We start from the raw sequence: 13,872 nt of genomic DNA on the forward strand, positions 1-13,872 counted from the left end.
AACTTCACCATACTTTCAGGACCGAAAGTTTTTCATCCAACTTTAATTTCAACATTCGTCTACTTTGATTTCTTACACCCAGTAATTGAATATGCCAATTTGTCAAGTATACTTTTTTTTGACAAACATTTTCAGCAGTTATGATTTATTTAGATGAATGTTACGTATGGTTTAAAGGAATAAGTTAACCAGTCGAACGCTATGTATTTAATAATGATAATATTGCACATGTTAAAAAATAAATACAGTTTTAAGTAGGATTAAAAGTAATAATATACATGTTATAGATATCGAGTAATAATACTAAATCCTCTACGATTATCAGTCTAGGCGCTAAGTTTATGTACAGATCGGTAACTTCCAGAAGTTGGATTTCCTTTGCCGTGGCTTCCTTAAGGATTTAATGGACAGGTCATGATGAGTCTCTCGCTGGATTTCCTCAGGGCCGAACCCTGACCAACGAGGTTCGCCTGTATATGGCCGTGAGGGTACAGATGTCGCGGTTTCGTCGGAGCATTCAATATTAGATCATCCGAGAAGGACCTCCTTCGGTTGTAGTAATCCCTGATCTCGCGTGACGATCCGTACCGGAAGGAATCGCGCAGCTTTCGCGGCGACATCGATTGAAGCGAATCCTCGTATCCGCTACAAACAGATGCAATGAAGAACAATTATCGTTTTTTTCTTTTATCTCGAGCACTCACTTGCTGCCCTCCTCGGAGGATTGTGTCGTGGAATGGCTGCATTGACATTGGATGCCGTCGGCTATCCCGGAATCCTTGCCGCTGGAATGCAAAGAAGCTATTGAAGTCTCTAAAGCACCCACGCTCCTGGAACGCTCTTTGCCGTGGGACGTCCTGCGTCCTGAATACCTTGGACAGCTGGACTCGTGATGCCTTCGGAAAGAAGAATGGTACACACCTCCGCTCCCGTCATCGTACCGCAATGCATCCCCGAAGCTGCTCGGAAAAAGCGCAGGTTTTCCTAGAGTAGCTATGGGAAATCCTATAGGTTGAGAAAAGCTCTTCTGAAGGATCCTGAAACGCAAAGATATTACACATTTTTGTAACACTTTTTCAAGTTGTAATTATACCTTTTTTTCTTTCGTCTGATACAGATGACGCAAATGGCTGTCGCTAAAGCACCGATGAAAACGACGCATCCAAGTATGACCACTCCAACCTCAAGCGTGGAGAGGACAACCCTTTGACTCCTGAACCTAACCCTCTCCACGGCGCCGCTCGCCAAAGCTAACACTTTGTGCCCCTTCAGCTGATTCTCAATTTCGTTCTGCTTGAGAAGAATAACCCTACAATAAGTAACAAATTAAGACAAATTAAAAAAAGTAAATTGAAGGTATTTTTTTTACGTTTGCAGCTCGTTCATATCGACGACAGTGTTCAGCTTAGGATCGACTGCATACAAAAACATGTCCGTACTATGGATACAAAAAAAAGACAGAGATGAAGAATCACAATCGATTCAAAGTCAAATTTCACTTACGCCGTTGAATCGACTTGATTCCGTTCTAAATGCGGCTCCAGTTTGCGGATCCGCACGTCGAAGCCGGTGGCGTTGAAGAGGGCCCTGAAAAGATGCGAAAAGCAGATGAGGATAAATATAAAAAAAAAAATCCCGGAACGAAAAGGGATATTGGGAGAGAGTGTGTGAGAGAGAGGATTTGAGGGATGGAACGTTTATAGTGGCTAGATCAACTTACTGCGTGATATTTTCCATATTCCTTTCCACGTCGGTGGGTCGGGATCCCATCACCATCACCAGTTGCTTCTCCTCGTCCAGAACGTATACCTGGTGGAGGAACAGTTTTGCGCTCATTTATTTTGGTGCAGGAATAAAATAATCGTAAATTCGGACGGCGGAAGATAAGGGCGGTGAAATAACGAAGAGAAAAACGCGCGAGTTTGCGAATTTAAAATACGTTTATGACCGACTCGACGGTATCTATGGGACAGCGCAAAACAATGATAAAATCCATTGCATAACAATTCATACTAAACACTTATCTTTATAACTGATGAAATCGTTTTGTTAGTTTAATAGTTCGACGATAAAATTAAAAACGTAGTTTAGTTAATTACTAAGTAATATAGATACTATTGAAAATAATGGTCGATAGCCGAAATATACCAATGAAAACTTGTAAAATCAATAGTAATAATACCAGTAGTTTTAATATATGAAAAATAATTAATATGACCTTGAAACCTGGTGATAATACCTTTATGATCTTATTATTCAAAATCTAAATAGGTTATGTTTTGTGTGTGTAAAGTTACAAAGTAAATGTACTGTAGTTTCCCAATTCACTTTATAATAGGAAGCGATTCGGAATCGATAAGAAACGTGCATAAAGTTTGGAATCGATAATTGGGAAATGTAAATAAAACGGAGTGGCGGAATCTTTAATGACTTCGCAAAAAAAGGGGGGTGGTTGTTTACAACGCGAACTATAAACTCGGACTGTTCAGAAACTTTATGCTCGTATTTACCATACACTTGCAAATAAATACGCAGAGTTGCTACTTACAAAAACATTGGCAATGGAGGATTTGCCATCATCGGCTCCTCTCCTGTCCGTGGCCTTCACGTCGAATCCGTAAACTTTACCGGCATCTCGCGCGAAGCTCGAAACGGCCCTCACTTGACCACTAATTGGATCGATGGCAAACCTTCTGGTCTCTTCGTCAGCTCTTCCCAATATTTGGTAACGAACCTCACCATTCAAACCCAAATCCGGATCTGTCGCCTGAAAACAACAGAAAAAGATTATATAAAATTGTGAATAGGCATTAAGATAATAAAGAGGCACGCACAGACGGTCTTTAAAATCCCAAAGCCCATTTATCCCAATTTTTTTTCTCTCCATCCGCATCCGCCCCCACAACCGACGCATTTCAAGCAGCTATTGAGAATCGTCCCTCTTAAAAGGGAATCCACTTTTTTTCATATTATTTGTTGTCGCCTCAGGATCTCTGTCTCTTTCCTATTTTTTCTTCTTTATTTCCTTCAAGCCCGTTCTCGCAAGCTGTGTGTAAACACTTTACAGCGGTGATATTTAGAGGGCGTTGACATTGAGGAGGGGACGTCTGGGTCGGATGGATTTATTGAGCGTGGAAAGATAAATAGGTTTCAATTTAATATACCTGCAGTCTTACGATGTGGAAACCGAAATTCGCCGTCGTCGGGATGGCGGCGACGATAGGCCTTCCGTTGATTGTAAATTTCGGTACGTTGTCGTTGGTGTCCGTAATCCTCACTATAACCTTGACTTCGTTCAGTCCTGAATTGTAAAGAGGAAATTATCACCCGAGATAGTATAAAAGAAGATCCGATGAAGTGAACTCACCCAAATCGCCGAGCCGCTCGTTCGTAACCGGATAAACCATAACCGTCATATCCCTGCCAACTTTATATTGATCTAATCTTATCTTTAATTCATAGTAAGCGCCCTCCTCACGATCAGGACTATCCGTAATGTACAGAGTCCCGTTCCTTGGGTCAATCTTGAACATCCTCCTCAGAGGACTCGTCTTTTCGGCGACTATACTGTACCTCAATTTGTGAGAGCGATACGGCTCAGTCACATTCAAAGTTAAGATCTTCAGAGGCACCGGTACGTTCTCCTCGACCTCCACCTCGTAATATCTATGCGAGAACACCGGATGCTCTATGCTCTTCAAATCTTCAGCGACATCAATCACATTCACAACAAGAATAGCCGAAGAAGTTAAACTAGGCGACCCCAAATCAGAAGCAACAATAGTCACGTTATGCACCTTTTGCTTCTCGTAATCCAATTTAGCAATTGTCGTAATAACACCCTCCTTTGAGTCAATGGCGAAGCAATTCTCACCATTCTTTTTGTAGGGAATATCAAACAGAATAAGCCCATTCCCGTTCCCGGTGAAATCAGAATCATTAGCATACACTTTAGTAACAGGAGTACCAATCGGACTATTCTCAGAAACAGTGGCGTAATACACAGGAATCTTCGGTAACGTAATCATTTGATGATTAGAATATTTCGTCTCCAATTTAGAAGTAGAAACCAAATCATCGTGACCATAAAACGTCGGTGAATTATCATTAATATCAACAACATTAATATCAACGTTAACAGCCGAAGCAAAGCTCTTCCCAATCTTTGGATTATCTCTAGCAACAACCACAAACGAATACTTATCCCTCATTTCTCTATCCAATTCACCATCGATACTCAAAACACCGCTAAAATCTGATATCTTAAACGGAATGTTAACACCATCCAAAGTCTTAATCTTATACGAAAGATTTGCATTTTGTCCGAAATCCGCATCCGTAGCTTCAATCTTCCCTAACACATCTCTAGAGTAAACAGACTCTTTAGCATCGAAAGTGTACCATGATTTCTTGAACACCGGAGGATGATTGTTAACATCCTTAACGAAGATCTTCACCTTAATAGTATCCTTTAAACCACCAGAATCCGTAGCAGTTAAATTCAATCTGAACTCGGATTCAGGAGGTAAAGTCCTGGCGATGACAACATCACCGTTCACAGGATTAACATTAAAATAATGCGTGATATGGAAGGGATCAGTGGATTTCTCGTGCGGAATTAAAGTTTCCGAAATCATCTCGTACTTAATCACCGCATTATCTCCGAAATCTTTATCCGTCGCAATCAATTTCATTATAACACTTCCTAGTGGTATATCTTCCGGGATTATTATAAGCGGAGACACTTTGCTTCTATTTTTACCTCTAGTTTTTATATACGATTGGGTTAAAATATAAGTGTTGTTGCCTTCCTGGAAAAGGGCCACCTTATTTCCTGCCTCATCAAATTCTTGGACAAGTACACCCAAATCGGGGATCACAATCAATTGAGTAAAGATCGGACTATTATCGTTTTCATCTTCAATATAAATGGTCAGTTTGGAATCGTTAGTTAATCCTCCCTTGTCCTTAGCAACTATTTTTAAGTTATACACGGATTTGTCTTCGCGATCCAAAAGAGAGTAAGGACCGCTGAATAATATCTTTCCTGTGAAACGATCCAATCTGAACCTTTCATTTCCTGTACCTTGTAGCGATAAAGTGAACTGTCCGTTTGAACCAATATCCGCGTCTTTCACGTGGATCAACTGCTCCAAGTCAACTTCGGTTCCTGAAGCAGAGTTTTCTTTGATCTTACCCTCGTAGGTGGATCTATCGAAGCTCGGAGCGTTATCGTTCTCATCATCAACGTAAATTATGACTTGATAAATTCCAGTACCAGAGATGATTCCTCGACCGTACTCGGCTATAATCGTTAATCTGTAGACGTCGCGTAATTCGCGATCCAAAGGTTGTACAGTGTAAAGTGATCCGTTTGAAGCAATGGTTATATGATCAGTTACATCTCTTTGATTGGCTATAAAGAATTTAACCGCTTTCGCCGTACTATTTGGCATAAGTCTTCCGATAAAATGATTGGCTTTGTTTTCTTTCACGTGAAACTCCATTGGAAAATTATTGCTTCCTCTGCATCAACAAAAATAATCAATAAAACCGAAATTTAATTATGGATTAAACTTACTTTATAAAGATATTTTTATCTTTAGGATCAACTATGTGTATGGTAACATTTGTTACCAATGACAGCGTTTTGTCATTAGAAATTACAGCTTCAAAGTCGTAAATCACACGTTCGTATTTGGGTATACCATCAACAACAGTTATGGTACCAGTTCTCTCTTCAACAGCAAAAGGTACTAGAATAATTAAAGATTTAATTTTTGTTAAATTTAAGGTTTTAATAACAAACCTCCTTCGTGGTAACTATGTAGAAGATCGTACATTATCGGATTTCTTTGATCAATATTTGTGACGCGTATTTGCCCAACGCTTGTACCAATATCAACGTTCTCTCCAACCCAAAATTCGTAAGGAGCCCCAATGAAGCTTGGCTTGATACTCTCTCTAGACCTGTGATTGATCACGTCGATGGTAACAACAGCCAAAGAAGCTCTTCTCTCGCTTGGGTTCAAAGGTTGATCCGAAGCTTCTATGAACAAGAGATGTTTGCCCTCGGTTATTGCATGAGTGATCGTTATCAATCCAGTTTTATTATCGATTTTGAAGTAGTATGAAGTGTTCGTAGATCTTTGAATGTTGTAGTTGACGACACCATTGTTACCTAAATCCGGGTCTATAGCGTGGATCTTTCCAACTGTATCACCAATTTTAGCATCGGTACTGATCACAAAATCGTACACGTTGTTGGGTAGAAAAGTTGGGTTGTTATCATTGGCGTCCAGTAAAGTAACTTCAATATTAACAAACGATAATCGTTTATCTCTAACTACGCTAGCAGTCTTCTCTTTGGCGTAGACCCGCATGGAAATGGTGGCGCGTTTTTCACGGTCCAAAATAGTTTGATCACGCACCTAAATTTGAATGAATTTAGCAAATTATTTATCCTAAAAATATGTTTACTTACCATCAACCATCCTGATTTGCTATCCAGGCTGAAAGCTCTGCTTTTATCTTCCAATTGAAAACTGAATTCCCCATTATCTCCTTGATCCTGATCCGTTGCGATGATTTGCAAGACACTAAACCCATTCGGTAGATTCTCTACTATACTTATATTGTAAATATCCACTTCGAACTCTGGTAAATTATCGTTCAAATCGATGATCTCTACTTCGACTCTTGCAACACCGGTCTTCAGCGGATTATCCACCTGAGAAGCTTGTATCTGCAAGACGAAGGTGTTTCCTGGAAGAGACTTCTCCGACTCCAAGTCTATTTCTTTTTCAAGGAACAGCGATCCATTGTAATGATCCAAATAGAAGAGCCTCCTCTCGTTCCCAGCTATTATGTCATACCTAATGCGACTGTCGATGGCCAGATCCTGGTCGTAGGCGAAGATCGACGGCTCGAAGCGCAACAGCTTACGTAACTTCGCACCCTGCGAACAGATCGATAGATTGGATGTAATGGAATTAGTGAATGTGCATTTCGCTCGGTCCGTCCATTTCCCTGGGAACTTCCCGTGTGGTATACCGTATGCATTCGCATACATATTTCAATAATTGCGAACGGTTACATCCGTTAGAAGCAGACTCTGTTTTCTGCTTATTTTCTGTTCGTTAATTACGCGCGCCATTAGCTTTGCGACATTACTCACAGTGCGGTTGTGTAACTATATTAGTTTCTTGCACTTTATAAGTTAACCTTTCGTATTTAGCACATAAAATCGTCCCAACTAAACTCTTACAAAATTGATAATAATCTAATTAAAATATGTATTCTTAAGAAATACGTTACAATTAAAGTGAGAGCAGTTCGATTTAACGATAAAAATCAATTTTGTATATTATGACTCAAGCAAAAACGATTTGATTAAAACTTTGTTTGAACAATTTGGATTTACGCCAAAATATGATTTAGTCTGAGGTTTTAATAATTTGACTTCATTTTCCCCACTATTTCAAATTCAGCTAATTATAAAACCATTTAACACATACGGTTTCCTGTATTTACAAATTTACTATCGCTCCTTTTAAGACAATTCCTAATTAAGAAAATTATAAAAGTTGTGTTTGGAAGACTCACCGTGATTGGATAGTTTTCTGTGAGTTTCGTTCTGTAGACGCCTTTGGTGAACTTCGGCGGAAGATCATCATTGTCCACGATGGAAATCTTCACGGTTGCATTGGTGCTGCGCGGAGGAAGCCCGCGATCCTGGAAAAGATCCAGATTACTTTCATCCCATTATAATATTTGCAAACATCGCGAAAAAAAAAAACTCTCACTCGTCGCTCGAAACTCATTTCTTCCCACCATTATCATTATTATGACTTCTTTATTTCGCCTTGCTCCGACGACTTCCTGTATCATTTATTAGACACCTAGTTATAATGGCTTTTAATTACGCTTTCTAAAACGCGGCAAAATACAACAACAACAACAGCAATAGCAACAAATCATCAACGTTTGAGATGGATGATGAGGAGGCCTGGATGAAAGTTAGTTGAATTCTTATAATCCGCTCGTTTTACGATTGGAATTATTGGGTTTAATTTTACTACACTTACGGAGGCCGTAACAGTGAGCAGGAATTCCCGGTCGCCGCTGTCGTAATCCAAAGCCTTTTTTAGTACTAAATAAGCTTGATGGCTGCTATCCAGGGCGAACTTTCCTCTTTCATTGCCTGCGGTGATGGCGTACTGTACATCAGAATTCGGAGTATTCGGCTTGTCCCGGTCACCGGCTTTAATTCCCCGGAATATTGTCAGACCTAGAAGGAGAAAACAGATTTATTTCTGTATCCAGATCAGAAACGTTCAGCTTCCAACGGATCCAATCGAGCGAGAAGAATTACGGCATGCACAAGCATTTTAGAATTTATTGCCGGATCTTCATTGATATTCTTATGATTATATAATGATGTTGCTCTTCATCTGCACCTGATATGCTGGATCGAGTTTGAAAGGATTGCGGTGTTAAGTTCACTTAATCTACATAGAAACCACCAAAGCGCATCGAGATTGATTTGCCTGCTAGGAAGTTCTCCTTTTTCCTTGCTAATTCCACAATTATTCAACTAATTAACGTACCGACAGGTGTTACTTCCTCAACGGTAACGTGGTACGGCGCCTCCTGGAATACCGGAGAATGGTCGTTGATGTCTTCCACATAAACAGTCACGGACAACGATGAAGAAATCTTAAAAACACATAACAACAATAAAATTATGTAAAAAACAACGTTTTTAAACTACTCAGAAAATACTTCATGATAACAGTAAAAATGACGGTTATTGACATTTTTGCTTCAATGTCACTATAACATAGTGTATTTTTATTATAATCAATCAATAAATAAGTTGGTACACCTGTCATAAGTATTAATAAAACAAACATTAAACAAACAAAAAATTTCATATTTTATTTTGCACTGAAAAAGTAGTTCAAGAAATAATATTCTCTAATTAGCAAAACAGCTTAAATTAACCTGAATTTTGTAGCAATTTGTTTAAGAGCGTTAACATATTTCGGTCAATTATCTTGGCTCATTTACACGTTTCGTTGCGCATGTTTTCCTCTCTCATTGCTTTTGTATTTGTACAAGAACTAAGAACTAATTTTCTCGATAACATTACGCTTCCAATTGTATATTATAACTGCGGATTTATAATAAAATCCTGCGTATTACTTCGTTGAATTTGATGGCAATGACTTGGAGAAGCATTCCCATGCAATTACATGCATTTTCACACATAACTTCAATTACTCCCATAAGCAGAATTTCCATATTACAATTACAATAAATCTTTACAACCGCTAACAATTCCTAAGGTCAAAATGTAATTTATATACTTTTCAGTTAATTTTAATCAATTGGTTTGTAATAAATATTTGATTATATAATAAAATACAATATTTTGTGGAAACATCAAAGAAATTTGCATCTACCGAATCTACATGTAATAATATAATTATGACTAATATTATTATTATTATATTAATTGTAAATAATTATAGTATGAAACAAAGTAAAGTTAGTAACAAAATTGAGTAAGATGCAAGATCAAGATGAGTCCAGGAAACCGATTTCGCAACTGCGCGAATCGCTTTTCATCATCGTTGCGAATTTTTCCTTGAATATTAAGTGTTCTTTGTGGAAAATGGGTTTTTATGCTTACCATAATATTTCTCTCTCCATTCTTCTCTCAAACAAAACACACTTTACTAGTGTTTTTTAATTGCTCTTACATTTAAATACAAAACGATTGTTATCAGCGAAACGTACATTCTATTAATCACTTCCTTTCTACACACTCACATTTATTTCTCTATAATACGAATGAAAATAACGTTAAATCAAGAGAAATCTTATTCAGATGCAAAATGCGGACATTAAACTCGCATCAAAAGAATTTGTTTATGCATGTAAATATTATTTTTGGAATTTAAAGATCCAAAACCGAAAGTGAATGCGTTTCTAGCGAGAGAAGACAAATTTAAATAAAATTTGTTTAATTATTCAATGCGTGAAAGCTTATGTAAGTTAAGCAACGGAAATATTTTTATTGTTGACAGATGTGACAGATGTTTGACATTTAATTTAATTCTCTTAAAGACGTCAATAAAAGTATATAATTAGAAATATTTTTATTGGTAATCATTTTGACATTTAATTTCTTTCTAAAAGCATTCAATTGGTTACATATTTGACAGTTGTTTGACATATTGTAATTAAAACTATGTTTATAGTGGATAATTTGACATTTGTCATTTATATCAATCTTGAGGTAAGTTTCTGATTGGTTACTTTAAAACAATTTAAAATATGAATTATTATTAATTTTATAGAAATGAATCACCGCAAATATTTTGTTTGATGACATATTTGGCAGATGTTTGACATATTGTAATTAAAACTATGTTTATAGTTGATAATTTGACAGTTGTTTGACATTTGTCATTTTTTGTCAATCTTGCGGAAAGTTTATGATTGGTTACTTTAAAACAATTTAAAATATGAATTATTATTAATTTTATAAAAATGAATCACCTTAAATATTTTGTTTGTTGACATATTTGACAGATGTTTGACATATTGTAATTAAAACTATGTTTATAGTTTATAATTTGACAGTTGTTTGACATTTGTCAATCTTGAGGAAAGTTTCTGATTAGTTACTTTAAAACAATTTAAAATATAAATTATTATTAAAAAAATGACAATCGCATGTTTTCTCTTGATTAGTTATAATTAATAACAAACATTTCTCTCATTTAGAACAGGTTTATTGCATGTGAATGAAGTACTTTGTAGAATACACCTACGATTAGCATTTCGTTTTCACTTTTTGTTCTTTTGTTTTGGATCAAATCGAAAGTGGAGACACGAAAAGCAATCGTGAGAAAAATTTCAATTAATTCAACAATATAATTCGAAAAACGTACACGCGCACATATAAAAAAAGCAAAAACAAATTTCTCTTGAAATTTATTAATCGTAAAGATGATTATTCTGTGTTCATTATTTCCCAGTGAAATAAATTTATCCAAAACCGAAGATGAATGTTTTGCCACCATCTAGAGATTTGATTTATCACCGCAAATCACTTCACGCTTCGTCGAACAAACGTGTCTTGCAATTAAATACAGTTTTCGTATCTTTTCGGATTAATAAATATGTATTAATTTCTAATCGAGTTTTGTCCTAGTAATCCAAAAAGTTTTTAAAGGGATTGAGTGAAAAGGTCCTTGCAGCGTTTTAATCCCGCGGATCAAGGCGAAAAGGTCCTTGCTGCATTATAAACGACACGTAGTCGGCTTTAACGTTGTTTTTGTCTTTTTTTTTGGAAAATAGTTGAGAGGTGTTTACTCACCACGTCTTCGTCATCGTCGTAATCGCACATCAAGCGAAACTTGAGAACATTTTGCGGGTTGTCCGTGTCGACGAGATCCTCGAGGGGCCGTGCCAAAAGCAAAGAAACGGTTGTGCGATTGAGATCCTTGTACGTGAAATAATGCACATCGTCGCTCTGGAATAACAGTATTTTCATATAATTTACATGAACAACATAATAAGTATAAATGACTACTATCTTTAGACGCATTGATCGAAAGAAAGTTGATCTTGAAAGTGTTGTTATGACCTTTTATGAAGTTAATTGCAATTAATTTCTCTTGTAATTAGTTGATATTCGAAATGTCTTCAGTTTCACGATTGAACTTACTTTGTCGATTGGTCTTAAGCTGAGATTCCTCCTGGGATGCACGTCTACTCTAAGCACTTCTTCGCCGACTTTCAAATTCTCTGGGACTCGCACGAATCGTAAATATTCACCGGGCGGATAAAATTGACAACCTGCAACAAGAATATTTAAGTACTGAATACAAATAAATTTAAAGAGTAGATTTTGTTTTTCAAATAAATATTTTGCATAATTTAAACAGTAAATAGTAATAATTGTACATTTTCATATCATTTAAGAACATTTTGATACATGACTTATTTATTTATTTTTCTGAAAGCTTATTAGACAACGTAAATATATTGATTGTTAACATATTTGACAGATGTTTGACATTTAGTTTAATTTTTTTCAATTATGTCAATATATAAGAAATTAAATAATTAAAGATATTTTGATAGGTGACATATTTGACAGATTCATGACATTTCATTTAAGTTTCGTAAATATGTCAATATAGGGAAAAAATTAAATTGACAAATGTTTGAATACGTAATAGTTTTGACATTTAATTTATTTTTTTTAAGCTTTTATAGTTAAGCAACGTAAATATATTTATTGTTAACATATTTGACAGATGTCACTTACGTCAATATATAGGAAATTTAATACTTAAAAATATTTTGATAGGTGACACATTTGACAGATACATGACATTTCATTGAAGTTTCGTAAATATGTCAATATATAGGAAAAAAGTAAATTTACAAATGTTTGAATAGGTAATATTTTTGACATTTAATTTATATATTGAAAGCTTATATAAGTTAAGCAACGTGAATATTTTGATTAATCACATATTTGACATATGTTTGACATTTAGTTTAATTTTTTTCAATTACGTCAATATATTGAAAATTGAATAGGTAACATATTTGACAGATTTATGACATTTAATTTAATTTTCATAAATATGTCAATATAGATATAAAATTAAAATGTAAATATTTTAATGGGCAATGCTTTTGAGATTTAATTTATTTTTTTAAAGTTTATATAAATTAAGCAACGTTAATATTTGGATTAATGACATATTTCACATATGTTTGACATTTAGTTTAATTTTCTTCAATTACGTCAATATATTGAAAATTGAATAGGTGACATATTTGACAGATCTATGACATTTAATTTAATTTTCGTAAATATGTCAATATAGATATGAAACTAAAATATAAATATTGTAAAGGGTAATTGATTTGAATTTGCCGCCATTTGTGCAAAGTGTTGGCAACAAAAAAAAAACAATTTGACTAAAAACTGTGTTTTCTATTTATTTTTAATTCAAATCTTGCGTTAATTTTGGGATATCCTTTATAAGTTAAGCAACGTTAATATTTTTTGAAAGTTTATATAAATTAAGCAACGTTAATATTTGGATTAATGACATATTTGACAGATGATAGCTTTGACATTTAATTTATTTTTGGAAGTTTATATAAGTTAAGCAAGGTAAATATTTTGATTGCTCTTATACTTGACAGATGTTTGACATATTTAAATACGTCAAAAGTGACAATTTTGACATTTGAAAGCTTATATGATTTAAGAAATATAAGTATAGAATTTAGAATTTATTGATAGATGTTTTTTAAAAGAAAAGTACTAAATGCAAATAAAATGTATGTGTGTTTTTTTGTTCAAATTATAATTTCATAGATTTTAAACGCAAAATAGTAAATAGAATTGTTGATGCTTGCATTGCAACAGGATGAAGCAATGAATGCAAAATAAAAGCAAATGGTTAAGATTATCCAGTATAAATGAATATAGCAGTTAGGAAAGAAGTTGGCAGAGCAATTCTATAAGGATTCTGTAATCTTAACAGCGCATCTGGCAAGTTCACTACACGAAATCTCCAACGGCGGAAAGATAATGAAAGTTGGTAAGCCGACGGCCAATTTTTATTTCTTCGAGATTTTAATTAATTAAAAGACGGGAGAAAGAAAGAGAGGGAGACTTTTCGAGCTGTTTGGACTTAATTTAAATGTGGGTTATTCGAATTAACGAGCGCTAAATATAGGCCACCGGACTCAAGATTATTCCCTTAGACCGGACTTAATCTGAAACAAAGACAATTATTTATTTCTTATTCTCATTTAGTGCTATAG

General features: G+C 35.3%; 1 protein-coding gene across 1 annotated transcript; it reads right to left on the reverse strand.

The window, feature by feature from the left end:
- Window positions 1-337: 337 nt before the first annotated feature.
- On the reverse strand, window positions 338-11,874 carry LOC108566296 (cadherin-89D; the record flags this gene model as incomplete). Its single annotated transcript, XM_017926108.1, has 17 exons — window positions 338-645; window positions 705-1,037; window positions 1,094-1,309; window positions 1,370-1,438; window positions 1,504-1,587; window positions 1,721-1,809; window positions 2,549-2,767; window positions 3,165-3,301; window positions 3,368-5,526; window positions 5,582-5,756; window positions 5,810-6,431; window positions 6,485-6,958; window positions 7,606-7,734; window positions 8,088-8,290; window positions 8,610-8,718; window positions 11,393-11,548; window positions 11,744-11,874. Coding segments are annotated over 17 exons (5,558 nt in total), but the record flags the coding sequence as incomplete, so codon positions are not given.
- Between the last annotated feature and the right edge of the window lie 1,998 nt (window positions 11,875-13,872).

Source organism: Nicrophorus vespilloides, unplaced genomic scaffold (assembly GCF_001412225.1).
Source record: "Nicrophorus vespilloides isolate i.1.1-1 unplaced genomic scaffold, Nicve_v1.0, whole genome shotgun sequence".
Lineage (NCBI taxonomy): Eukaryota > Metazoa > Arthropoda > Insecta > Coleoptera > Silphidae > Nicrophorus > Nicrophorus vespilloides.